Source organism: Alosa alosa, chromosome 3 (genome assembly GCF_017589495.1).
Source record: "Alosa alosa isolate M-15738 ecotype Scorff River chromosome 3, AALO_Geno_1.1, whole genome shotgun sequence".
Lineage (NCBI taxonomy): Eukaryota > Metazoa > Chordata > Actinopteri > Clupeiformes > Clupeidae > Alosa > Alosa alosa.
Window position 1 is genome coordinate 10,562,016 of NC_063191.1, and position 27,062 is coordinate 10,589,077.

A 27,062-nucleotide genomic window follows, 5' to 3' on the forward strand; every position below is an offset into this window, starting at 1 on the left:
ATGTGGCCTCCCAATCATTTGAGTTTGAGACCCCTGATATAACCAATAAAACATACTGCTGCTGCTCACAAACACAGACATATTCATATAAGCAATAAAACATACTGCTGCTCACAAACACAGTCTTCAGCATAAAGCTTTGGAAAATGTCTCACTACAGGAGGGGCAGGAGTGTGTACCAGGTAGAGCAATGTGTGTGTGTGTGTGTGTGTGTGTAGGGGGGGGGGGGGTAAACAGAGAGAATAAATCTTACTGGAGGAGTAGGAGGAGAGGACTCCTCTGTGGAATCTGTTGAAACCGGGAGGGAAGGGAGAGAGAGAGAGAGAGAGAGAGAGAGAGAGAGAGAGAGAGAGAGAGAGATTGGAAACAAATCTACATTGTATTCCTTGAACTAACCAGTTTTACAACCACACATGCTAACATGCTAACCACCTGTACACGTGCAGGTACACATGCTAACACACACACAGACACACACACACACAGTCATTTCACTGTACTTGTTTCTTTGTCGGCTTCACTGGAGGCAGGAGTGTCTGTTGTGGCCTCCTGGGCCTGGACCTGGGCCTGGGGCTCGCCTGAGCTCTGCTCCCCACTCTCCTTCACCACTGCTGGGCCATCGAAGGGCTCGTAGCGGGGCTCCTCCAGACCAGGGTAGCACACCACCACCAGGTACCAGTGAGACCTACAAACACACACATACTTAATGAAGGCCCTGGAAGCAAACACAAACACACACACACAGTTCTGACATGGTCAATCTTTTAGAGACTCACTCTTGATTGACAGGTACAAACAGAAAGTCTTTGCTGAAGATGTCCACATTCCGTGTCCAGGTCTTCACACGCTGGTGCCGCCTATGTTCAGCTCTGGAGAACACACACACACACGTAATTACACACAAAGTATCAAACAACATCTCTCTCTCTCTCTCTGTCTCTCTCCAAACACACACAGCTCTCTGGTTTTGCCCTCTCCCCCTTCCTCCCTCTATCAGTCTCTCTCTCTCTCTCTCTCTCTCTCCCTTTTATCAGTCTCTCTCTCTCTCTCTCACACACACTCTTACGTTGTGCTGGTGCTGTCTTCATTGGCATTGTCTCGCCGTGTGAGCTGTTTATAGAAGAAACTACTGAAGACGTGGCACCTCTCCACCAAGTCCTTAGGAGTCCTCTCAGCCAGGAGGTACCTACACACACACAAACAGACACACACACACAGAGTTAATTACTAATCGTTTAGGGTTTGTCTCCACCAACAGATACCTACCAAAGACAACAATCATACGCACACACATATCACTCCCCATATCAGCCCCCCTGACACACACACACACACACACACACACAATGTTAGGTGTGTTGACTTACTTGAGGTAGAAGTCAATAATGACATCATTGAGGAACTGCCCACTGTCCAAACATTCTAAGTCTTCTGTTGTCACGGCAATGGAGCCTTTACAGGGTGGCGGGGGGAACTGAATCAACCTGCAGCAGAGGCAGTGTGAGGAGAGTTAACACACACACACACACACATACATGCAATATGACATAGTGTAAGTTATATGTTATGCAATATGATAGTGTAGGTTATATGTTGTGCAATATGACAGTGTAGGTTATATGTTGTGCAATATGACATAGTGTAGGCTATTTGTTGTGCAATATGACATAGTGTAGGCTATATGTTGTGCAATATGACATAGTGTAGGTTATATGTTGTGCAATATGACAGTGTAGGTTATATGTTGTGCAATATGACATAGTGTAGGCTATATGTTGTGCAATATGACAGTGTAGGTTATATGTTGTGCAATATGATAGTGTAGGTTATATGTTGTACAATATGACATAGTGTAGGTTATATGTTGTGCAATATGACAGTGTAGGCTATATGTTGTGCAATATGACATAGTGTAGGCTATATGTTGTGCAATATGACATAGTGTAGGCTATATGTTGTGCAATATGACATAGTGTAGGCTATATGTTGTGCCAATATAAGCTTATTTAAAGGTTGTGCCAATATAAGCCTATTTAAAGGTTGTATCAGCGATAGTGGGATAACGTCACTTCTGTTGACGTTCAAACAAAACAGAGAGCTAGCTCGCTACTCCCTCTCCCCCCTCCCTCCTGTGCAATTGAAACTCTCCTGAACGCGCATCTCGTCGGTTATTGGTTGGAACACTTTATTTTGCCTTTGAGTGGTTGGCAACCCATCTCAGAGCCTAGGCTGCCTACAGAGACACATTTTTTTGACGGCCTGCTTATGGGGTGGGCAGCTAGCGGATCGTTAGGAAAGATTAGATCAATGCGATCATTTATGTTTGGGCCTGCAATCGCTGATACAACCTTTAATGTTATGCTACATTAATTAATTATAAATTAAATAATTAGCCTCATATTTTCCACCGGACATTCTGTTAATTTCTATTTATTTTTTTTCTTTCGGACAATTACAAGTAAAACCGGCCAATTGTCGGCTGTAGTCGGCTAATGTAAACACACACACACACACACACACACACCTGCGTGTAGGCCCACGGTGTTTGTATGGGATCCACTCTGGCCCTGGCTTGGCCACTCGGACAGAATACCCGCCCTGATGACGACTGTGCAGCAGAGTGTAGATGGACTCCTGTGAGAGACACACACACACACACACATATATACATACATACATACATACATACATACATACATACATACATACATACATACATACATACATACATACATACATACATACATACATACACATATAGCATACACACATACACATATATATACACACAGTATATATATATATATATATATATATATATATATATATATATGCACACACACACATATGCACACACACACACACACATATATTACATTACATACATACATTAGTTAATAGAGAGAGAGAGATATATATGCGTGCCGTGCGTACCCGTACGTACGTACGTGCGTGTGCGTATATATACGTATACGTGCGTACGTACGTGCGTACGCATGCCGTGCCGTACCGGTATTGCGCGTGATAATGTCGTAATAATGTTCAGACCAGTAATACACAAACACACACACATATGCACACACACACACACATATGCACACACATATATGCACACACACACATATGCACACACACACACATATATGCACACAACACACACACACACACACACACACACACACACAGTATGTCTATGTTAAGGCCTGTTTTATCTATACCTTATGCTACCCATAGATCAGAAGACTTTGACAATATTAGGGAAAGATTCTTGAAAGATTGGAGTTTTAACTAAGGCCCCCCATTCAAGCTTTACTCGAAAGACTACAATTTCTCAAGAATCTTCCACAAATCTTGTCAAAAGTCTTCTGGTGTAAGGATGGCTTTAGTCTCAATAGTGTAGTGTGTCAGTGTGTGTGTGTGTGTATTTTTCATTGGCATGTCTGTGTCCTGCACACTGACTGACCGTCTGAGTGGAGGCAGATGCCTGCGGCTCGAGCTGGGGCTCCGACTGTGTGTGTGTGTGTGTGTCTGCGGCATGGTCCGGTGCCAGCAGGCGAAGCAGGTGTGTGTCTCCAGCGGTCAGGAGGGCCAGCAGGGACTCGTCCGACTTCAGGGGTGACAGCAGCTGCTGGTTACCGTGGCGCAGACCAACGATGTCCATCACAGAGGCCAGCAGTGCCTGCTCCACGCGCAACACACACTCGTGCAGGTACAAACACACACACGCACTGTCCTCGTCTGGAACACACACACACACAAATTATAAGATAATAAGATAATAAGATGCACAAAGCAAACTGTTGAAGACACATGCACATACACAACCCACAAACAATTACATTCCCAAAGCCAAATATACAAAACACACACACACACACACAAACGAGTGGATTTGTGTATGAGAACAGTCAGACAGACACAGAGCTTGAGCAGGGGGAGGGACTTCACCTGGGCTTGTCCCAGGCTGGATGATTGACAGGTCACTGCGCAACTGCTGAGCCTGATCCTCAGACACCCACAGGAGGAGCACAGAAGGGGGCGTGCCTTCCCCCTGCTTGACCAATCTGCTGCTCTGGAGCGGAGAAACGGGCGGATCTTTCCCGCACTGGACCAATCCTTTGCTCTGGTGCTCCGGTCCGTCCAACAGGCTGTAGGTGCAGAGCTGTGATGTCTCCATGACAACAGTCACGTCCTCTCCCAAGGAGTCTGAGGGAGAAAGGAAAGAACGTCAGCTATACATCACTTACTCGCCTGACAGTCCTGTACCATGAATCACACAAACAGACAGGCTCACCTAACAGTGGGAAAGTGATCTTCTCCTCTGTGATCTGAGGAGGAAAAACAAACATGGTCTGAGGGTACAATGACATAGATTCAAACACACACACACACACCTACAAAAAAACTGTGTGTCGGTGGGACCTTTACTGGACTGTTAAAGGTCCCACCGACAAACACACACGCTGCAGTATTTTTTAACACTCACACTGACACAAATTCCAACAGACTCACACTGCAGTATTTTTTAACACTGAACAGACAGCGAGAGCAACATGAGAAGCAATTCAATGAATTTAAACGTACGCTCTGCAATATTTTCACCTTAATATAACATTTTAAAAGTACGCTACGCAAAATCTTCACCTTAAAGTGTAATTCCAGCGAAAATAGACCTAAGGGTGTTTTTCTGCATTAAAACACATCAAATAAGCCGTGTAATAAACTCTGGGTTCGCTAACTAGGTTGTTGGTGCTTCGTTTTATGTGTAGAGACCCTAAGCAAGCTATTGACGAGGTTTGGCGTTTAGCTTACTGCCCATAGATAATCCACTGTTTGCGATTAGGGGCTATAGCATATACTAGGCAAAACTCTGTAGTGGTTGATCAACGAAAATGACTGTCTCCACAGCTTATTTGATGTGTTTTAATGCAGAAAAACACCCATGTGTCAATTTTCGTTGGAATTACACTTTAATATAACATTATAAAAGTACGCTATGCAATATCTTCACCTTAATATAAAATTTAAAGGTACACTATGCAATATTTCCACCTTAATATAACCTTTACGAAGCCAATTTGATGGTAAACGAACTTGTAATAGGGCAATCATTCGCCTAGTATAGCCATACAGCATAGCCGTAGCGAGTCGCTAACGCGAGAACCAGCCATGCAACTTAAAAATAGTCGACCCCAAGACATATCTCAAGAATCGTGAAACATTACCTTGTCAGTAGATATAGCTCTTATAGTTTTTGCCTATTGTTAATCCTTCACCTCCACAACAAAAGCATTTTCATTGTGTACAGGGGGAATAAGCCACGAGAAGTAGGCTATTTACAACTGCAGAGTAAAATATAAATATATCGCGACTCTAGGAGCCAAAAATACCTGAAACTGCATGGTGCACCAAGTGTAAGTGATTGTGTTACGGGTTAGGCCGCCGCCTAATTAATAAAACTTAAACTAATTATTATTGGGGCAGCCGTGGCCTACTGGTTAGCGCTTCGGACTTGTAACCGGAGGGTTGCCGGTTCGAACCCCGACCAGTAGGCACGGCTGAAGTGCCACTGAGCAAGGAACCTAACCCCTCACTGCTCCCCGAGTGCCGCAGTAGCAGGCAGCTCACTGTGTCGAGATTAGTGTGTGCTTCACTTCACTGTGTGTTCACTGTGTGTGTTTCACTAATTCACGGATTGGGATAAATGCAGAGACCAAATTTCCCTCACGGGATCAAAAGATTATATATACTTATACTTAAAACATAACACAACGGTTTGGCCATTAGTTATTCTTGGAAAATCAATTAGCGAAAAACAAGTTAAATAGAGAATACTGTGGCCTACAAAATAGACTGTGAAAATCTTTAATGAATGTGTAAAAGACGCCTGAAAGCAGGCGTCGCAACAATGGAATAAACTGTAAACAAGCTAACTGTCCATGCGATCGCTGTTATAGGGCCAAAGAAAGTTGTAGCCTACAAGTTGGATTCTTTTTAAATGGAACCGCTTGTTTCCTTTGCGTGTTAAAGGCATGACTAGTGCCTATAGTGGCAACCGGGTGAAAAGCGGGATAACGGCCTGTGAGGTGTCCTGTTATACGGAATTAATGGTTGCAACTTACATCTGTGTCATTCTTTTTGATGAAATGGTCCCACACACTACTTTTCTTTTGCACGCTTCATCCTGTCGTCTGCCCTGGCTCTAACCTCGAGTGTTTTAGCCTGTAGCCTTTACTTTTCACAAACCTTGTGAGCACGCGAACCCAAAAGCTGTGACCTCGAGCCAAATGTTTTTATTGGTTTATTACAAAGTACAAACAAATGAGTTATGAAAAATTGAGTGTGAAGGATAATTTGTTCACTTCACACAAAAAGATCTTGGAATGGGATGGCTAACTGTAGCAGCGTTTAGTCCACTGTCTATAATAGCCTAATTTATATTATCACTTTTTTTTTTTAAAACCGACTACAGAGAACGTTGATCGGTTAACGTTGATACGGTCAACGGTTAACATCCCTAGATTGCACACTGCACCTTTAAGGGTCACAGACAATCCGAGGTAACACTTTACTTGATAGTATCGACATAAGAGTGGCATGACACTGTCATGACACATGAACCCGAACCCTAACTTTTAACCCTAACACTAACTTGTAACCCTAACTTGTTATGACAAAAACCGAATGTCACTTAATAACAGAAGTGTTATGTCATAAACGTTTATGACTTGTTTATGACACATTCATAACAGTGTCATATCACTCTTATGTCGATACTGTCAAGTAAAGTGTAACCCAAACGGATTAAACACAAACACAAACTATACAACTCAAACATTAATTATAGTCCACACACAGGGTATGAGACTGGTTGATTTGTTGGCCACACCCACCTCCATCTTCCCATTGGCCAGGGCCTTGACTCCTCCCATGTAAAGGGCAGAGAAAGGCAGCTCAAAGACTGATGGCAGATGGGTCATATCTATTCCATTCATATCAGTGACCTGCAACACAGAGACATATGCACACATACACAAGCACACACAGACAGACAGGCGCGCCCGCACACACACACACACAGACAGACAGACAGACAGACAGACAGACAGACACACACACACACACATTAAGGCAAATTAGTCCCACATGCAATGACTGACTGTGTGTTGTGTTGTGTTGTGTTGTGCAGTAGCATGCCCCTGTGACTGCTTAGCTGGCAAGAACAGAGTGAATGTTTGGGGGAAATAAGGTACATGTCTCACATGAGCACTCTCTGGGAGGGCAAAGCGCTTTCTGTCAAGAGTGCCAAGGCAATACTAGAAACCACGCTGACACAACTCCACAAGGTGTCCAACGTTACAGAGACAAGAGGCGTACGCTAGCGCGCACACACACACGCCATGGCATAGATACAGCATGGGATCATGGGGCATTCTAAAAGCTCTATGTGGGAGTGCAGCGTGGGACATGTTCTAAAAGCTCTATGTGGGAGGGCAGAGCGGGACATGTTCTAAAAGCTCTATGTGGGAGTGCAGCGTGGGACATGTTCTAAAAGCTCTATGTGGGAGTGCGAAGCGGGACATGTTCTAAAAGCTCTATGTGGGAGTGCAGCGTGGGACATGTTCTAAAAGCTCTATGTGGGAGGGCAGAGCGGGACATGTTCTAAAAGCTCTATGTGGGAGTGCAGCGTGGGACATGTTCTAAAAGCTCTATGTGGGAGTGCAGCGGGACATGTTCTAAAAGCTCTATGTGTGACAAATTCTTCGTCGTCAAGGGCCAAAAATGAATCTGGGTGGACGGCCACAGGCCCCAACTACAGTGTAAATGTTGAAGTCGTGGACCATTAAATTGATGTATTGCATATGTGTGAAAAATTAACATTCTATAAAAAGTAGACTAATTTTAAGAAATAAAAGTACTATTCTCTACTGTGCTCGTCTTTGCACTGTGTTTACAGTACTTGTATTAATTTCATGAAATGACTGATGACTGACTGATGACATGAAATCACTTTGGCTGTTTTAAGGAGTAGAACTTTACGTTGTATCTGAAGCAAGCAAAATCTTTGAAGAAAAGCATATGGAGCAATAATTTATGTCTTGGAATAAAGTTATTTGCATCAATATGAATGAATAATTTATATAGAACAGAACATACCCCTATGGAACAAATTGACACATTCTTCAAAACAATTTTTTTTTTTCTCCAGAAATGGAGACATACTTAAATGGAAATCGTATTTTTAAAAACTTGTTGTGCAACACAATGTGTTTTCATACATTTGTATTTGAGGAATAATAAAATAAATATTCATACAATATTAATACACACAAGTAATAAACTAAATATTAATACAAATACATTTGATTGAGCAATGACAATTGGCCCATTCAGATCAGTTAGTAGCTTCAGGTGCGCATGCAGGTGTAGCCTACGGCTGTATGCACTGTGCACACTATCAGGCTACTAACGAGAGAGAATTCCCCTGTGTGTGTATGAGTTGGCCTACCATAACTTCTCAACTCTGCATAGCATCCCATTAACTGCTTGACAGTAGCAAAATTTACAATTTTCTGTAAAGTAAACACATTATCAAAACCAACTCAACACAGAGCTATACGTATGCACACCTTTTGTTTCAGCAGTAGAATAACAGCGCACGCACACAGCAATTACAGAAGTTGTAGGCTAGGTTACTTGTAGCTTTCTTTTACGGTCTATGGTTGCTGTATAGACCATACCTAAGGAACCGTGGGCCCCTGCTCTAGACCAGTGTTTCCCAAACTTTTTTTCTGGGGACCCACTTTTTAAAAATGACAGACCATCGCGACCCATTTCACTTCAGATCTTACATGCAACCTGCATGCAACCACCAATATTGTTTTAGGCCACAGGTTCTCAAACATTTCAATCAAAGGGGATATTCTTGCATGCTACGCAGGCGTCGTCACTCTTCAGCATTGTAAGCTGTTCCTGTATTTGTAAAGAGAGATGTTGTAGGCTACGTTGCGTTGCAGACAAATGGATCCAGAACACCGTCAATGTAAACATGTAGCAAATAATTCAAGTCATTATATTGTAACCTATTTGTGGAGGTTTCTTTATTTGGAAAGTTGAATTCGCATTTCCCTCCGGAGTTAAACGTTTCTTTGTAGGCCATATACCAAGGCTGTGTATTGATGTTGTGACAAGCTATGTTGTAAGAATGTGAAATGAATACATATCAGAACAATGGCTTTTGCGCGATATACATCACTATTATATAATGCACTATTGAGCGTTTTAAATCCGAAATAATAAGGAATGTGATGAGGTTGCTATTAACTTTAAAGAGTGTATCTACAATCAAAACTATCTACAGCCTATGACGCGAATTGAATTGCAATGTCCGGTATATGGATATCTGCTTTAGTTGACTAGATTTGAATCGGTCAAGTTGAAGAGCTGGTGTCCGTTAATGTTCGTGCAAATAGGCTGATTCATGTTCCTTGCATTTTGCAACGGCGAGGTTCATGGCAGGCGCCCCACAGAAATGTTTAATTTTGCGAGTGAGATGTCCACGCTGTCCCCTCTGCGACGCGTTGGCCCCCCCAATTTCAGAGCTATTATAAATGCAAAATTGCATTTTGAGGGCCGTGACTGTGGTAAACAAACTATATCCTAATAGAAAACTGATAGCTTTCCTAGCTAAATTGTATAAGTTAGGCCTATTAGACAACATAAATTGTGCTGGCGACCCAAATAAAATCTCCTGCGACCCACCTGTGGGTCGCGACCCAGTCTTTGGGAAACACTGCTCTAGACCACACCTAGGGGACCGTGGGCCCCTGCTCTAGACCATACCTAAGGGACTGCGGGCCCCTGCTCTAGACCATACCCAAGAAACCGTGGGCCCCTGCTCTAGACCATACCTAAGGGACTTCGGGTTCTCTAGACGGTACCTAAGGGGTTTCTGTTTACTGTTGCACATGTGTTGCTGTGCATCTGATTGATGACCTGGGTATAAATATCTGGGACAATTTGAGAGAGTGTGTGTGTGTGTAGGCGTGTGGGAGGGTATATTAGCTGTGTGAGCGTGTCTAGAGTGTGTGTTTGTGACTGTGTGTGCCTGTGTGTGTGTGCCTGTGTGTGTGTGTGTGTGTGTGTGTGTGTGTGTGTGTGTGTGTGTGTGTGTATACCAACCTCTGGGAGTGTGTCCAGAAACTGTGAGCTGTGTGTGTCCCCTTGTCTAGGGGAAGGTTCTGGAACAACACTGTCCTCTTTATCACCCCCATCATCTTCCTCACCACCACCACCACCATCATCATCATCATCATCATCATCAGCAGCAGCAGTGCCATTCTGAGCACGGGACTCCTCTTCATCATCACACTCCTCCTCACTGGACAGCACAACTGAGAGACAGATACAGATACACACACATATAAGATCTCCCTAACACACACTCACACACACTTACACAGACACACACACACATAAGATCTCCCTAACACACACACTCACACCCACTTACACAGACACACACACATATAAGATCTCCCTAACACACACTCACACCCACTTACACAGACAGATACACACACTTAACCTGACTTGAAGTCATTCATGCGATATTGTATTGTCTGCCGGTAATTTTCGGAAAATAAGTGGCTTCAGAATGAAGCAAGTCCTGTACGTCCTGTCTGGACTTATTTTCGGATAATTACGGCGGACAATATAATATCCCTTACAAAGGAACATTGGAATGTCCCGCCCATTTAGCTTTTAATCATTTAACCCACTGACTAGTGATCCTAATAGCCAACTAGACGCCGCCTAACTAGACTGACACGCATTCGCACACATGTACAGTAACTTCCTGTGTATTAGCCACATTATAATAATAATAATACGTTTATTTTATATAAAGCCTTTCTCAAACCCAAGATCGCTTTAGCATAGTAGAAGGAAAGCATAACAATAACAATACAACAAGACAAGCTATGTGTATGGACCTTTGTGTTGGGTGTGGAGGAGAAGCTATGTCTATAGAGCTATGTGTTGGGTGTAGAGGTGAAGTGATCAGTAAACAAAAAGGTCTTGAGATGTGCTTTGAAGAAGGGAAGAGATGGACAGTCACAAAGAGATTGGGGGGAGGGAGTTCCAGAGTTTGGGGGCCAAGGCACTGAAGGACCTGCCACTTAGGGTGTGCATTGTGTATTAGCCGCAGGACAGTGTTTTATATCGGTTAAAAAAAACAAAACCATATTAGTGCCATATTAAGTGGCCCATGTATTAACCTCATAGTTGAGACACGTGTAATGCAGGGAGCATGGCAGAGCATGGGGGCGGGGGGGCAGACAGGGTTAAAGGAGCGTCAGCAGGTGAAGAAGATGATAAAGTCTGTTTTTGTGTGTGTGTGTGTGTGTGTGTATCAGAGACATGCTGTCCAGTGTGAGGTGGGATGGCAGGACACTCCTTCCTCTGCAGCTTGACTGGGTCAACACACTAGACCCACCTGAAGCAGCTAACCCAGCCTAACACATCACATATAACACATCTAACACAGCCTACCTAGCTAACACATCACATATAACCCATCTAACGCAGCCTACCTAGCGAACCCATCTAACACAGCCTTCCTAGCTAACACATCACATAACAAAGCCTTCATTAGCAACCTAGCTAACACATCACAAATAACACATGTAACACAGCCTTCCTTAGCAACCTAGCTTACAAATCACATATAACTAGGGCTGTCAAAAAAAAAAAAAAATCTAATTAATTACATACTCTGTGATTAATTAATCTAAATTAATCGCATATATAATATTTGCTGTGAAAGTATATTAAATATTTAAATTCAAATAAATCATTGATTAATCAGCATTAGTGACATTAAAGTTCAAAAACTCTTTTACTATTATTTTCACTGTTCAAATAATTGCCATAATAATCTATGATATGACCTAATATGCTGAGGAAATAAATTCAAAAGTGCTTCGGGAAGAAGTTTTTTTTCACATACAAGGCATTTCAGGCCACAGATATAACCTAGGGGACACAATGAAAATAAATTAACACTCCCCTCAATGTCAACACTTATTTCTTTGCATTGATGTGCGACTATAGAGTTGATGAACTCCGGTGATATGCAAATTCTTTGCTGCAGACATTGCAGAGGACTTTATTTGCAACACTTTATTTTCTATCAACACCATCAGGCCATGTTTTTTAAAAGTAAATGTTCCAATCAATGATCCAGGCAGCACGTTTTCTTCTCTCTCCTTCATTTTACAGTCTTTTTACTGACTAGAACGGCTCAGGGTCAAAGGTCATACGGAATCAATTAATCTGCACTAATTTTTTTAATCAGTTATTTTTTCTCAAATTAATTAATCGAAATTAATCAGTTATTTTGACAGCCCTACATATAACACAGCCTTCCTTAACAACCTAGCTAACACATCACATATAACTAGGGTGATATGACCTAATATGCTGAGGAAATAAATTCAAAAGTGCTTGGGAAGAAGTTTTTTTCACATACAAGGCATTTCAGGCCACAGATATAACCTAGGGGACACAATGAAAATAAATTTCAACACTCCCCTCAATGTCACACTTATTTCTTTTGCATTGATGTGCGACTATAGAGTTGATGAACTCGGTGATATGCAAATTCTTTGCTGCAGACATTGCAGAGGACTTATTTTCAACACTTTATTTTCTATCACCATCGGCCATTTTTTAAAAGTAAATGTTCCAATCAATGATCAGAGCATACGTTTTCTTCTCTCTCAACTGGCACACAGTCTTTTTTACTTTATTCTAAACGGCACCGGTCAAGGTCACTCTGCGAATCAATTGTCTGCTAATTTTTTTTTTAATCGACATATTTTTCTCAAATTAATTAATCGAAATTAATCAGTTATTTTACAGCCCTACATATAACACACAGCCTTTCCTTAACAACCTAGCTAACACATCACATATAACTAGGATGCACGATATATCGGCAGCCGATATATATTATTAGCCGATAAGTGAAAAAATGAAAATATTATTATCGGTAATGATAACAGAATTCTGGCCGATAATTTATGCCGATATTTTTTAAAGTCCTAATTTAGGCCCCTCGTAATGTCCGTCTGGCTACACTGAGCTAGCCTACTTGAGCTTGGTTGGCTATACTTTTTTCCTCAATATAATGTCCCGTGTGAATGTATTTCACCACTCTAACAAAATCTGTGGATATCGTTCATTTGGGAATCTGTGCATCTCAAAATCCACTCGTGAATGATCCGCCATTTAACCTTAACAGAGCGAGCTCAGCCCTATCTAGAGCCGCCTTGTGCTGGTGTGTTTGCACTTTTGGCGGCTGGTCGGGAAACAAATAAACTCCTTAGTGTACACAAAGTCTAGTTCTAAGTTGTGTTTTAGTATTATATTTGCATTACTTTAGCTTGGGTTTTGTATTATTACCTAGAAATATGCTAACCATTTGTAAGCTTCAGTTCCAGACAGGTCATCATAATAAGTTATTAAAACCTTTCATTTCTGCTGCAGCAGGTTGTGCGCAACAGAGTAGACGGACATAAGATACAGTCTGAGAGGAGTTGCAGTTTTATTCAGTTACCCACAGTTGAAACTAAAGTTTCCCTCACAAACTCTGATTTGGTCGCTGAGCCGTTTATGAGCGTTTAGTCCTAAATGAAAACGATTCAAACTCTCTAGCCACTCACTCGCAATTCACTGACGTCAGGTTCACTTAAAGGAGCCACACATACTGTAGGGCTAGGCTACTGTTAAGTTGTTGACTGCCGTACTATTGAGGACTATTATGAGTTCTGTCCATCATTTGGTGGTAGGTAAAATTACTGCAATAAAATTATGCTTATTAAATGCTTTCCCCAAATCACTTTTCACAATTCTTTTTCAAGAGTAATATTATCGGTTATCTGTATCGGTATCGGCCACAACAAACCAATAAATATTGGTTATCGTTATCGGCCCTAAAATTCCATATCGGTGCATCTCTACATATAACACATGTAACACAGCCTTCCTTAGCAACCTAGCTAACACATCACATAACACAGCCTTCCTTAGCAACCTAGCTAACACATCACATATAACACAGCCTTCCTTAACTAACACATCACATATAACATAGCCTTCCTTAGCAACCTAGCGAACACATCACATAACACAGCCTTCCTTAACAACATAGCTAACACATCACATCTAGCACAGCCTTCCTTAACCAGATCACCTCACCATGTAACGCCAACTCATCATCAGCCAACTTGTTAGCCTGAACAGACTTAGTGTTAGCTACCTAGCTAACACATGACATATAACATATCTAACACAGCCTTTCCTGAACCAGATCACTTCACCATGAGCCCTAGCTCAGGGGTTCTCAAACTTCTTTGATCCAAGGAGCCCTTGTGGGGGAGAAAGTTTCCAAGGACACCCTCATCATCGCAACAATTAATGCCATTTGTGGCCAGGTTCACTATCCCATGTTTAACCCTAGTGACAGCACCTACCATTCAGAACAGCCACCATGTTGAGAAAGAGACAGACAGAGGTGGCTTCCAAATTGATTCAGTCTATCTGCTCAATGCTAACTGCAACAACTTTGGTGTTTTTTGTGTGTGTGTGTGTGTGTGTGTGTGTGTGTGCACTATGGGTACAACTAAAGTAACCTGAACCCAGTTACAGCGCTGGTCATGTCAGGGTGCAGGTGTGTGTGTAGATTAGGGTTGCCAACTTTCTGATATGAAAATACGGAACGGGGTTCACTTCAGTAAGTACACCTGCATCCATACCGACATAATACACTTCAGTAAGTACACCAGCATCCACTTCAGTTAGTGTGTGTGTGGGGGTATTGAAATTATGTATGTATTATTGTACTAAATTGTGCATCATTTTACAAAATTGTGAGCTATTATTTATTTATTATTTATTATTTATCTATTATTTACTCAAATGCGCACATAATATACTACATTCTATAGCCACTACCCTACTCATTTTCTATCTGGTGCAAAACAAGAATCATTTCGAACCAAATAACTCTGAAAACTGAACTGGCGGATATGCTGTCATAGAAAAAAATATATTGAACATCACAAGCAGCTCCAGAAGCTCTGAATTTGGTGAAGCCTTATTTTATTTCTGGCTTTTTTTTGGCTATTCTGCAGCAAGTAGGCTAGCCTATTTGTTTATCTTGCAAAGATGCACTGTAAAACTGATGACAAGACATGTCATCTCACGCCTACGCTTATCAGCGTATTATAATGCGGACTCGCAGTGGCTCAAACGAAAAGTGCATTCTCTGTTGGGATAGTGATGACAGACTAACTGAGAGGGATAAATGACAGCAGCAAAGTTTCCTTTTATTTCATACAAATTGTGTATTTTTGGTTCATAGTCTAACTTATAATACTGATCTGTCATGGATTTGCACGAGTTGATTCTCAATAATACGGAACAAAATGCGTTCCGTATCAGTTCAATACGGAACACATCTTTTTCCTTGCAAATACGGGACGATTTCGTATTTTACGGAACGGTTGGCAACCCTAGTGTAGATGGGCATGATTTCAGGATGCAGGTATATAAGTAAGTATATAAGTATACTCTTTTGATCCCGTGAGGGAAATTTGGTCTATGCATTTATCTCAATCCGTGAATTAGTGAAACACACTCAGCACACAGTGAACACACAGTGAGGTGAAGCACACACTAATCCTGGCGCAGTGAGCTGCCTGCAACAACAACGGTGCTCGGGGAGCAGTGAGGGGTTAGGTGCCTTGCTCAAGGGCACTTCAGCCGCGCCTACTGGTCAGGGTTCGAACCGGCAACCCTCCAGTCCGAAGCGTTAAGCAGTAGGCCACAGCTGCCCCCAGGTACACACAGGTGTGTGTGTGTGTGTGTGTGTAGATGGACATGATGTCAGGGTGCAGGTGTGTGTGTGTGGATGGACATGATGTCAGGGTGCAGGTGTGTGTGTGTGTGTGTGTGGATGGACATCATGTCAGGGTGCAGGGTGTGTGTGTTTATATCTGTATGTTGTTTATCTGTGTTATACATACTGGGCTCTGATTGGCTGATGCGGGAGGGGGCCCTTATCAAGCAACGCCTCTCCTCATTGGCTGGCTGATCTTCAGCTGGGGTCACCAGACGGGGGCACTTGATTGGCGGCTCTTCGGCCCCGCTGTCTCCCGAGAGACGGAGCACGCTCTTCCTCATGACACACTCTTCCTCCCGCATCACGGCATTCCTTTTCTCCTCCGCACGGACCTCAGGGCCATTCTCACAACTCCTCTTCCTGCTCACTTCCTGAGAAAGGGAGGAAGGGAGAGAGCATGTGTGTAAGCGTGTGTACAGTATGTTATAAGAATAAAAATTATGTGTGTATACGGGTGTACATTGTTTTTGTAGCACGGTGTCTTGCTTATGTATGTGTGTCTGTCTGAGTGCATGTGTGCGCGTGTATGTGTGTATGTATCTTAGTTAGGGCTGCTCGATTATGGCAAAAATCATAATCACGATTATTTTGGTCAAAATTGTAATCACAATTATATTAAATCAAGTGAAGTTAAATAACTTGTATAACTTAAATAAGTCTTAGATTCTACTTATTCATAACAGCAAATATGAATGATTAAAAAAAACAGACGTCTTCTAACAATTTGGTCGCCTCAATTGACAGTGATAATAACAAACTTAGCAGAGAACGCGCTAGTTACAATTTCGGTGTGGGTCATGATGCTACCGACGAGCACACACACACACACACACGCACACACACACACACGCGACCCAAAGTGGCCTGAGTGGCCTGAGTGGCCTGTGCACAGAGGGGAGGGGCAGAGCTTAAAGAAGCAGCTTGAATCAGTGTGCTGAATGAGCTGGAATTGTATCTATAATGTGGCAAAATAATTGTTTTTTTCTCGATTATACTATTTTTGTGATTGTTTGGAGCTAGCCTGGATACCAGACTCTTTGAGCAGAAGTACATAGACAGGCGGAGCCAGGCTAGTTTGGAGCCCTAGTCTTAGTGTACGTGTGTGTGACTTAGTGTACGTGTGTGTGTGTGTGTGTGTGTGTGTGTGTGTGCCCACCTCCGGTCGTGCGTCCTCTACTGTAGGGATTCGTGCAGATGTCACCGGTCTGGACTCGTACGGCCCCTTGGGCGTCTGAATCAGGGAGGTCCGGCGTGAGGCCATCCTCTCTGGTGACGCTGTCACTTCAGATGCCTCAGGCTCCGATTCCGACTCCAACGCCGGGGCTGACCACCCTGAGTCGCCTGCCCGTGGTCTGGCGGAGACTTTCGCTTTGGGGAGGTCCGGCAAGTCCTTCTCTGCGGGTGCCAGGGGCGACCCCGAGGGGAGTGGTTCTGATCCACTGGAGCTTCCCGACCGGGTCGACTCCGAACACGGCTGTTTAGACCTCGAGTTCGACTTAGAGAAAGTGAGAGACTTTGGCGTCTCTGAAGAGACTGGTTTGGATTTAACAGAGTTAGCAGGTCTGGGCGTCTCTGAAGAGACTGGTTTGGATTGTACACACTCCACAGACCTCAGTGTTCTGGTCTTAGTGGAGTCCACCAATCTAGCCTGTTCCGATGGTACAGAGTTGGCTTCTGGGGTATTGACTGGCTTGGACTGTTCTGAGTGATCCGATTCTGACCTGGAGGAATTGATTAGTTTGGGCTGTTCTGAGTCTGTTGGTTTGGACCTTAAAGAATTGCCAGTTTTGAGCTTGGATAAACTGACATGTGTAGGCTGGGGATCATCATCACGTCTCCATCGGTGATTGGCTATTTTGGGCAGCGACTCCTCGGACCTCCTTCGATGATCAGCTGTTTTGGGCTGCGGATCTTCGAACCTCCTTCGGTGATCCACTGTTTTGGCTTGCGGATCCTCAAACTTCTTACGGAGATCAGCTGGTCTGATATGCAAATCATCGCGCCTCCTTTGGTAATCGGCTGGCTTGGGCTGGGGATCATCACTCGTCCTTCGATGATCGGCTGGTTTGGGCTGCCGCTTTGGCATCTGGCTCTCTCTCCGGCTTTTCTGTGATTGGCTTGCTGACGAATGGCCACATCCACTCTGTTGCAGGTAGCGACGCCCAATCTTTGTCTTCAGAACATCGTTGAGAACTAACCGCAGTTCTCGCCTACACACACACACACACACACACACACACACACACCATCAGTACACACAAATATGGTCTTCAAACATACACATGTCAAACACTATACGCAAAGACTGCATATTTTCACCTTTATCAAAACACACACACACAAACACACACACAAACATACAAATTATGGCAGGCTGAGATCTCAAATTATGGCAGGATGATAAACAAACAAACACACACACGCACGCCACGCACACACGCACACCACATTGTTCATTCCACCACCGACCAGTTCACTGAAATCCAGACACATTTACAAAATACTTTGGACCGTTTGTGAGACATGGTGACCTATAACGTAATACACACTCAACCCTTCAACCTACCAACAAACAAACGCACACACACACACACACACACACACACACACACACACACAGACATGAAGAAACTCACAGACATATTGAATCCATCGTATGTTCTACATATTCTGACAGAGAGCAACACAGTCAATCGGCACCAAAATATTTACACACTGTCAGCCAATCACGCAGGAGAATATGTGTGTGAGGCAAGCAGCTGCTGGGTCACTGATAAGCTCTGTGTGTGTGTGTGTGTGTGTGTGTGTGTGTGTGTGTGTGAGCGAGAGAAAGTGTTTGTGTATGTTTGTGTGTGTAAGAGAGAGAGAGAGAAAGTGTGTGTGTGTGTCTGATAAGCAGATGCACTTGCAGAGCCCAGCACATGCGCACGCACACGCGCACACACACACGCACACACAAACGCTAACTTTGTCAATGATTGTGTTCACTGTCCTTGAACTATCCTATATTCTTGAATTTCCCCTGGGGATCAATAAAGTATCTATCTATCTATCTATCTATCCAATTCAACCGTATTTCACATCATTTTCATGGGGGAAAAATTACATTTCTGAGTGAGCCCACATTACACAGTACACGTGTCATGCATTTCACAAACATGCCCCAGTGTCTTTTACTTTCAACAATATGTGAAGATTAATCACGATGGCAGAGACTCGGCAGAGCAGAAACCAGCTTCACTCCACAGCAACACCAACACCCACCCTGACTGAAGGGCGCCATCTGGTGGCTTAACTATACCACATCTGATGTGCCTTATGTCCAAACGTCAGGAGTGACTTTAAGCTAGTGCCAAATGATGACATGTATACAGTATTGATTTGTTCATTCAATCATCCATTCCATCCATCCATTCATTCATTCATTCATTCATTCATTCATTAACATTAGTGCTCTGCTTGCCTCACACAGGACTCACCAAATTAAGAGATAATGAAGTCCCTAGACCCTTACATATCCATTTCCTCTAGAACTCGAAATAGCCAATCGGAGCCACTGAGACTGAAGAGCCCAGCAGAAATGGCCAATCAGTGTCAGAGCCTCTGAAACTGTGCGGCAGCTCGGTATAACAGAGGCTCTTTCTGAAACTAGTCACTTTCCCCTCTCCTTTGCTACTTACACTTCGGTTTAGATGTGAAAGGACCAGTATAAGGCCCACACATCCCACGTCCACAGTGGATGGGTGCAGGATCCAGTAGAAAAGTGTGCTAAAACAATAAGGGCTGTTCCTGGGTGGCTCGGCTCACACACAAACATCACACACCAAATACATACGACAAAAATCTGAATGGAATGGAGCTACCTGGTGTGCAGATCATCCCTTATTCTTAGAATAGAAATAGAATAGAAACCCCACAGATCAGTCTCAAGTCTGAGCCGACCCACAGTCACTCTGCAGTGAATACCACAGGACAGGCATTCAGAAACCCACAGTCACTCTGCAGTGAATACCACAGGACAGGCATTCAGAAGAACAGAAATCCATTCACTCCCTTATCCAGATTAGGATGAAAACCAAACGTCTGGATCAGTCAACCATCAATGCATCTACTTAATTTAGACTCTGTTTGCTTCAAACGTCACTGTCCATTTGGCTATATATGGAAAAGCATGAATGAAGTGTTAATTTAGGTCACCGAGACAGGACAGGCATTAAGACTATCTTAAGATGAATTAACCTAAAATGTTTTGCATGAAATAAGAACTAAGATAAAATCTCTCTTCAGTCTACAAAATGAGAAGACAGAATATCTAGCTGTTATGTTTTCAAAATATTCGAATGAGTTCAATAGCTTTCCTGTAGGCTAGTCTACGTGCTGTTGCTGCAACCCTGTGGCTGCAACAAAACTACATGGAACAAGAACACTGGGCATTTTGCCAGAAACCCACAATGCTACATACCCAGAGTTGCATGTGATCATGTAATGTCAACTATTTAACAGGACAGGCAAATTGCTAGCAAGTAAGCAGCTAGCAAGTTAACTATGGCTAAGATGGAGAGTCTGTTTGGGGAATGTGTTGTGTTTCACATCTGCAGTGAATACCACAGGACAGGCATTCAGCTAAAAAAAAAAAAAGAACACTTCAAATAGCCATTTCACACAATAGGCCTACTCACCTTATTTGTGGATTCATACTGTATGATTTTATCCAGTTTTTACATACAAGTTGGTTCAAGATGCAAAAACTCATCAAACGGACCACGCCTGGACCAGATTCCCGGACCAACTTTGAGAAACATCAATGTCAAATCTTTTACTGTCTGGTCAAATCCCAGCCTTAATTTAGACTCTGTGACTGACAAAAAATCAGAATGAGTAATTATTCAAAGCCCTGTCACTGTCCAAATGGTAATCAGAAATAATTTGTTATACTAAAATGTTGACTAAAAGCATGAATGCTAAAACTGTAAAATTGACTTTTAGTTGACTAAAAACTTGACTAACAAAAAAATGATATTTGAATGACTAGATAATGCTAAAAGGACATTTGACTAAGACTAAGACTAAATTAAAAATAGGTGACAAAATTAACACTAGACTGTTTTGCTGGACCCCTAATGCCAGGCAAAAAGTTGGTCTAATAACAAGATGTTTCATCGGAGGTCTGACTGTGCGACCAACTTTTTTTTCTTTGTTGGAATGCTTCAAGCTTCACGGCTACCAGGAAAACAGGAACAATGAGATTCCTCTGGCTCTCCCCACATCAGCCCAACTGATACACACTGGACTGAGACATGGATGAGGCAGAGAGCTTATATTTCATTGGCTATGGTAGACCTGTTTGGCCCCCCTCTCATTCAGACAGATTTCCACCAATTTGACGGCTTATCTGATACGAGGTAGGCAGGCATAAAATGTTTAGCTCGCAATGGCAATAGCTCGAATTTTCGAACGAAATGGGTGATAATTGAAGGTGTTACGATAGAATTTTAAAGCAAACAGTGCTTGGCAAGATTCGATGACGTAACGTCTTAAAAAGTGGCTTTGAAGGACCCGTCCTTGACTTTGAGAGATGGTGGTGGTGAGAGGATGTGAAGCACATGTTGTGAACTGCTGTTGGAAATAGATAGTAGGGGAAGGACTTTACTTGCTGGGCATTTCCAGGGATGCTACTGGTGGGATAATGGTTTGATGTTGATATTTGTCAGTAGTTTAATGTTAAATGCAAATTTTGATGGTAAGAGTGCTAATGTTAATGTAGCTAATTTCTAACTGCCTTGTGCTCATGTTAGCTCATGTAACAGCGTGATAGTGGTAGCATAGGAGTAATACCATGGTAATGACTGTGCTTTTTTGAAGTAATGTTGCTTAGTGAAATTAATGTAAGGTTAAGGAGAACTTTATATTCATTGGCACAACCAACTCCAACGCACTACGAGGCACCTGTTTTTATCCTCGGGGATTTTAACCACTGTCGCTTGAAACAATCACTACCAGGATTTTATCAGTATGTCAAATGTGGCACGAGACAGAGTAAAATCCTAGACAAATGCTATGGGTTGTTTTAATAGAGGGGAAAAGACAGCATCAGATTGGTACCGGCATCAGCAGATACCTGAGGTGATGATGTGCAGGTTGGTGCCTGGTATGGCAGCCCCCGCCATCATGTGTGTGTGTGTGTGTGTGTGTGTGTGTGTGTGCAGTGTTTCCTCTACATTTATTTCAGCGTGGCGGCCCGCCACGGGTTAATTAATACCCCCACGGTATCAGAATCAGGGCAGACGCACAATGTAGTTGCAAATAATCCTGCCGACGTATCCTCCCCTGCTGGCTGCCGCTCACATTGCAATTTAACAATAAGTAGCCTAAAACTAGTATTATGGCCCGTCCAGTTTCACTTCACATATTATATATTGTATTAATGTAGCCTATTTAAAACATTAGAATTAGGGGAGACGCATATTGTCCGGAAGCATAGTAGCCTAAGCTAAATGCCCTCCGCTGGCTGCTGAAAATTGCAGTTTAACAATAAACAGCAATGCTAATCCGTGGTACCTGTCTAGCTTTATTCCATAAATATATTGTTTGTATAGACGTTAGTAGCATGCGCTATCAAGAGCTTCCATGTGCTACGCATATTTGACAACATCGTAAAAACTACAATTTTCGCACAACTTGGTGGAAAGGTGTAGCAGGCTAAGGAAAACCCATTCATTTCTGAAGCTGATCGTATTGAAAGTATTTCCCATATCGTAGCCTATTAGCTCGCTCGCAACAACAGCAAAAATGGAACTGGAGAGTGGATGTCTCCGTGAAGACACCGCTGTTACATTAGATGCGCACTCAATCGCGAATCGACACAGTAAAAAAGCAACGACTGGTAGCCTAACGAAGGTAAATTGCAAAACTTGGCCAAAAACATTTTGTATGCACTCGTGGTGAATCGCAGACTATAGAGTATGAAGGAGATTTGCCCCAAATAAAGGCAGTGTTGTGGGTTGTGTTTCTACAACGTGTTGGCACTGAAAGTGTTGTGAATCAGACTCATTTCTGTAAATGTACATACTGTGTAGTTCTTATGGTCATTTGTGATTTTTTGTACCCATGTGTACCCTGTGTGTGTCTTTGGTCTGTATGCAGTGTATCCATTGTTTATCCTTGAATGATTAGAATTCAATGAAAGCCTGTCTAGAGGCCTTTTGCTTATCACCAGGTGTGAAATGTTAATGTTTGTAGACACAGGCCTCTGAAGGACTTCCCAGGAAAGGGGATAGTTTTAATTAAAAGACAGTAGAAGCTGGCCAGACTTGATGGCACCAAAAGGCCACATCCTCACACACCACACCTTTACATTGCATATTCATACTAGTAGGTCACTCCTTCTCTTTGTGTGTAACTTAAATATGGTAGACTGTTTCTGTATAGTCAGAGAATCTGGTGAAACCCATGATGGGGTGACACAAACATGCCATCTCTCCCTTGAGGCAGGGCTCCAGAGTGCGACCAATTTGGTCGCATATGCGACCTAATTTTTCAGAAGTGCGACTAAAATAAATCGGAGGTCGCACCGGTGCGACCAGCTATTCGAGAGAGGAAAAAGTGTCCGCATTGAAACTCTACCTTTGGTTCAATAACAGACACATATTTGGCCAATATCGTGGTTTAAACAAATCACAGATAGTGAAGGGCAGGACCTCCCCTCTGATTGGCCGTGGCCCAGTGCCTGTGTGTAAATTTGAAAATGCGTGTGCTGCAGAGAGAGAGAGAGAGAGAGAGAGAGAGAGGTCAGAGACCCGTCAGATAAACAGAGTGGATGTAGTTGCATTACAGTGTGGTCACATAGGCCGAGATAAATGTACCCTGTCCCCACTGCCTTTCGGCGGCTGGCAGCAGCAAACCGATCAGACGAGCCCGAGATGATGATCAATTTTATCGTTGCCTACGATAGGCCTAGTGAAACTTCCCTTCACCAAGTTCAGTCAGAAATAATTATTCACCAGAAAAACATGTTTGAACGTAAACCCGATGTACAGGAATGCCACTTGCGCCAAATTTATAGGAGTCATTGCAGATGAAAAGACGTCTTAAAATTGCGAACAATGCATACAAGGCCTTCGCGAACGACAGAGATACAGATATCGCCCGAAAAGAGGCGTCATTGACCGCAGTTACTTGCAGGGGAGTAACCCGGTTTTCAACAGCATATTCGTTCTCTTGCTGAGTTGTGTAAACTCATTCTGATGGCATCAATCAATTTAATCCGGTATTTGGCGCAAACCGAATATCGCTGCTACATTTAAAGCCCGAATATTCCCTGCATGTATAACTGTGGTCATTGTGTACGGTGAATTGAATGGACACATTTAGATCGAGCATGGCAAGTCATTGCAATAGCCTATAATAATAGGCCTACCATTTCGTTACTGGATTAACCATAGTGATATTCTTATTGAAAATTTAAAAATACTAAAATTAAAAAGTAAATTGTATTGTGGGACTGTCAAATGATTATTGCAATCATCATTGTAAAATCACATAAAAATCCCCCAGGCTACTTGGAACATCTCTGTTCATCATCTCTGCTCAAATACATTTCTATGGAAGATGCTAGCATGGCGAGCTGGTTTAGCCAAGGCCTAAATCATGAAGGATAGTATGTAAGACATTGAGCCATGAGATGTGCAGTTTGAAGCCCTTAAAAGACGTGCACTGTTAATTTACTCACTGTTATTTTTATTTAATTCATCTTGAGATGTTTTAAGTTTAAATTTCAGCTCAGTGAAGCACTTAAAGCACCAACACTTCATTAAGTTACTTTTCTTGTAGAATTGTAAATCATAAGTCATAGGACAACCTATATAGGACAGTAATTAAGGAAAAAAGGTGAACCTGCTGCGTTGTTAAATGCGATGTGGTTGAAAATTTGGGTGCACCTAACTTTTGTGCTGGTGCACCTAAGAAAAAAAGTTAGGCGCACCAGTGCAAAAAGTTAGTCTTGGAGCCCTGCCTTGAGGGGCACTGGCCCCTCATTGAAAAGAATAAAAGCCTGGATTTTCCATCGTCCTGACTGAGTCTTAAGAGAAATATGGTAGTAAAAAATATACTATCAGCACAAAACTTAATTTCTGTCATAAACGAAGCCAAGCGTTTCTCCATTGTCAACGTGAACTACCGGTATTCAAGCGTTCAAGTGACATGTGGTTTAATGCATGGGTTAACGTAAGTCAGACAGAAGATGGGCCTGTCTTTAGTTCCTGAATCCTGTCCCTCTCAAGTCACGTTAGGCTAAATGGTGCGATTAACAACTAGAATTAAAAAAACATCCCAGGAGTGACACCCCAGCTGTAACTTTTTTTTCTTGGGAGGGGGGGGGGAGGGCCTGCCGCCACCACTGTTAAAAACAAATCTAGCGGAAACACTGGTGTGTGTGTGTGTGTGTGTGTGTGTGTGTGTGTGAGAGAGAGAATGTGGGGCGTGAAACTCTAAAGAGCCTTGAGTGTCAGAGGACAGAGGAATACAACAGCGTTTTATAAAATGTACAGAGGAGCTCTCACCTGACCCCGCCCTGCTGGGCAGGACGCTGCGTGTGATTGGTGGAGGAGGTGCCATTCAGCTGCACTGAGGTCTTGGGGCAGGAGCCATGAGCTATCTGAGTCCAGTGCACCTGAGAGGAAAGGACACAGAGGGAGAGAGTGTGTGAGAGAGAAAGGGAGAGTGTGAAAGAGCAAGAGAGACAGACAGACAGACAGACAGACAGACAGAATAAGGGTGAGTAAATGATTTGTAGTCCAGGAGGTGGCTTCCAAATGGATTCAGTCTATCTTGTCTCCACGCCAACCAAAGGGAATCAGTCAGTCAGGTCCAGATCAGCGCATCAGACTGACCTCTAACAGACCTCTGCATCAGCACCACATCACACCAACACAGCACACTCTAACAGACCTCTGTATCACACCAACACAGCACACTCTAACAGACCTCTGCATTACATCACACCAACATAGCACACTCTAACAGACCTCTGCATCACATCACACCAACACAGCACACTCTAACAGACCTCTGCATCACACCTTGAGAGCACAACGTGAGAGCATGAAAGCACCAAAAGTTGAAAAGGCGACACAGGAGTGGAAGACTTCACAAATGTGCCAAAATCAGCATGTTCCAAATGAGTACAGGCAGTTTATAAAAATATTTGTCGTAACTTCATGACCATGGGAAATCGAGGATCCCAAGGCCAGGTTAAGAAACACTGGCCGGAAACTACAGCATGATGGTCATGGGTTTTTATCCATGAAGTGTCCATCTATAAATTAACTAAATTATATACATTCAAAGGATGTATAGTATAGATTTTGATGGTATGGTGTTTGTATATTTATTTGTTGATATGCCCTCTTGCATGGCAGCCTGGAACAACACCATAGCACACAGTCACACCGCACAGTAACACCTCTAGATAAGCAGCAGTACTGTTGCATAAGCAATGACAAAACCATGTCTCTCTCTCACACACACACACTTTTATAGCAGTCTCTCTGTCCCTCACATCATCCCTCTCTCTTCCAAACTGTCTGTCTGTGTGTACAGACACACACACACACACACACAGAGTCATACACACAAACACACACCTTCGTGCAGCCATTCTCTGTTGAACTGTTGGGAATCTTATAGGGGCTCTCCGTCTGGATGGAAGACATAGCAACAGTATTAATGAGTGGTGTGGTGTACTGTGGGTTTTTAAGATACAGAGAGAGAGAGAGAGAGAGAGAGAGAGAGAAAGAAGAGCGAGCATTAGTCAGTGGTGTACAATGCTGCTTTTCCATCTGCACTCAAGCATGTTTGCTTCATCTATGCTGATGTTTACATTTTCTGACTTTTTATAGTCTACTCTGTCTGTGTGTGTGTGTGTGTGTGTGTGTGTGTGTGTGTGTGTGTGTGTAGAGCTGTTTACAGAGCCTACTGTGGCTGACTCTCTCCCCGTGTGTGTGTGTGTGTGTGTGTGTGTGTGTGTGTGCGCGCGTGTGTGTGCGCGTGCGGTGTATGTGTGTAGAGCTGTTTACAGAGCATACCATGGCGGATTCTC

General features: G+C 43.0%; 1 protein-coding gene across 1 annotated transcript in view; it reads right to left on the reverse strand.

The window, feature by feature from the left end:
- Positions 1–27,062, reverse strand: part of LOC125292096 (sentrin-specific protease 7-like) — a 33,631-nt gene that overhangs the window by 1,971 nt on the left and 4,598 nt on the right. The window contains 15 exon segments of the mRNA XM_048239247.1: positions 254–288; positions 501–685; positions 777–869; positions 1,067–1,186; positions 1,368–1,484; positions 2,525–2,634; positions 3,464–3,738; positions 3,949–4,206; positions 4,295–4,328; positions 6,894–7,004; positions 10,183–10,394; positions 16,092–16,338; positions 17,124–18,177; positions 25,525–25,634; positions 26,608–26,661. Coding sequence (XP_048095204.1) covers positions 254–288; positions 501–685; positions 777–869; positions 1,067–1,186; positions 1,368–1,484; positions 2,525–2,634; positions 3,464–3,738; positions 3,949–4,206; positions 4,295–4,328; positions 6,894–7,004; positions 10,183–10,394; positions 16,092–16,338; positions 17,124–18,177; positions 25,525–25,634; positions 26,608–26,661 — 3,015 coding nt within the window.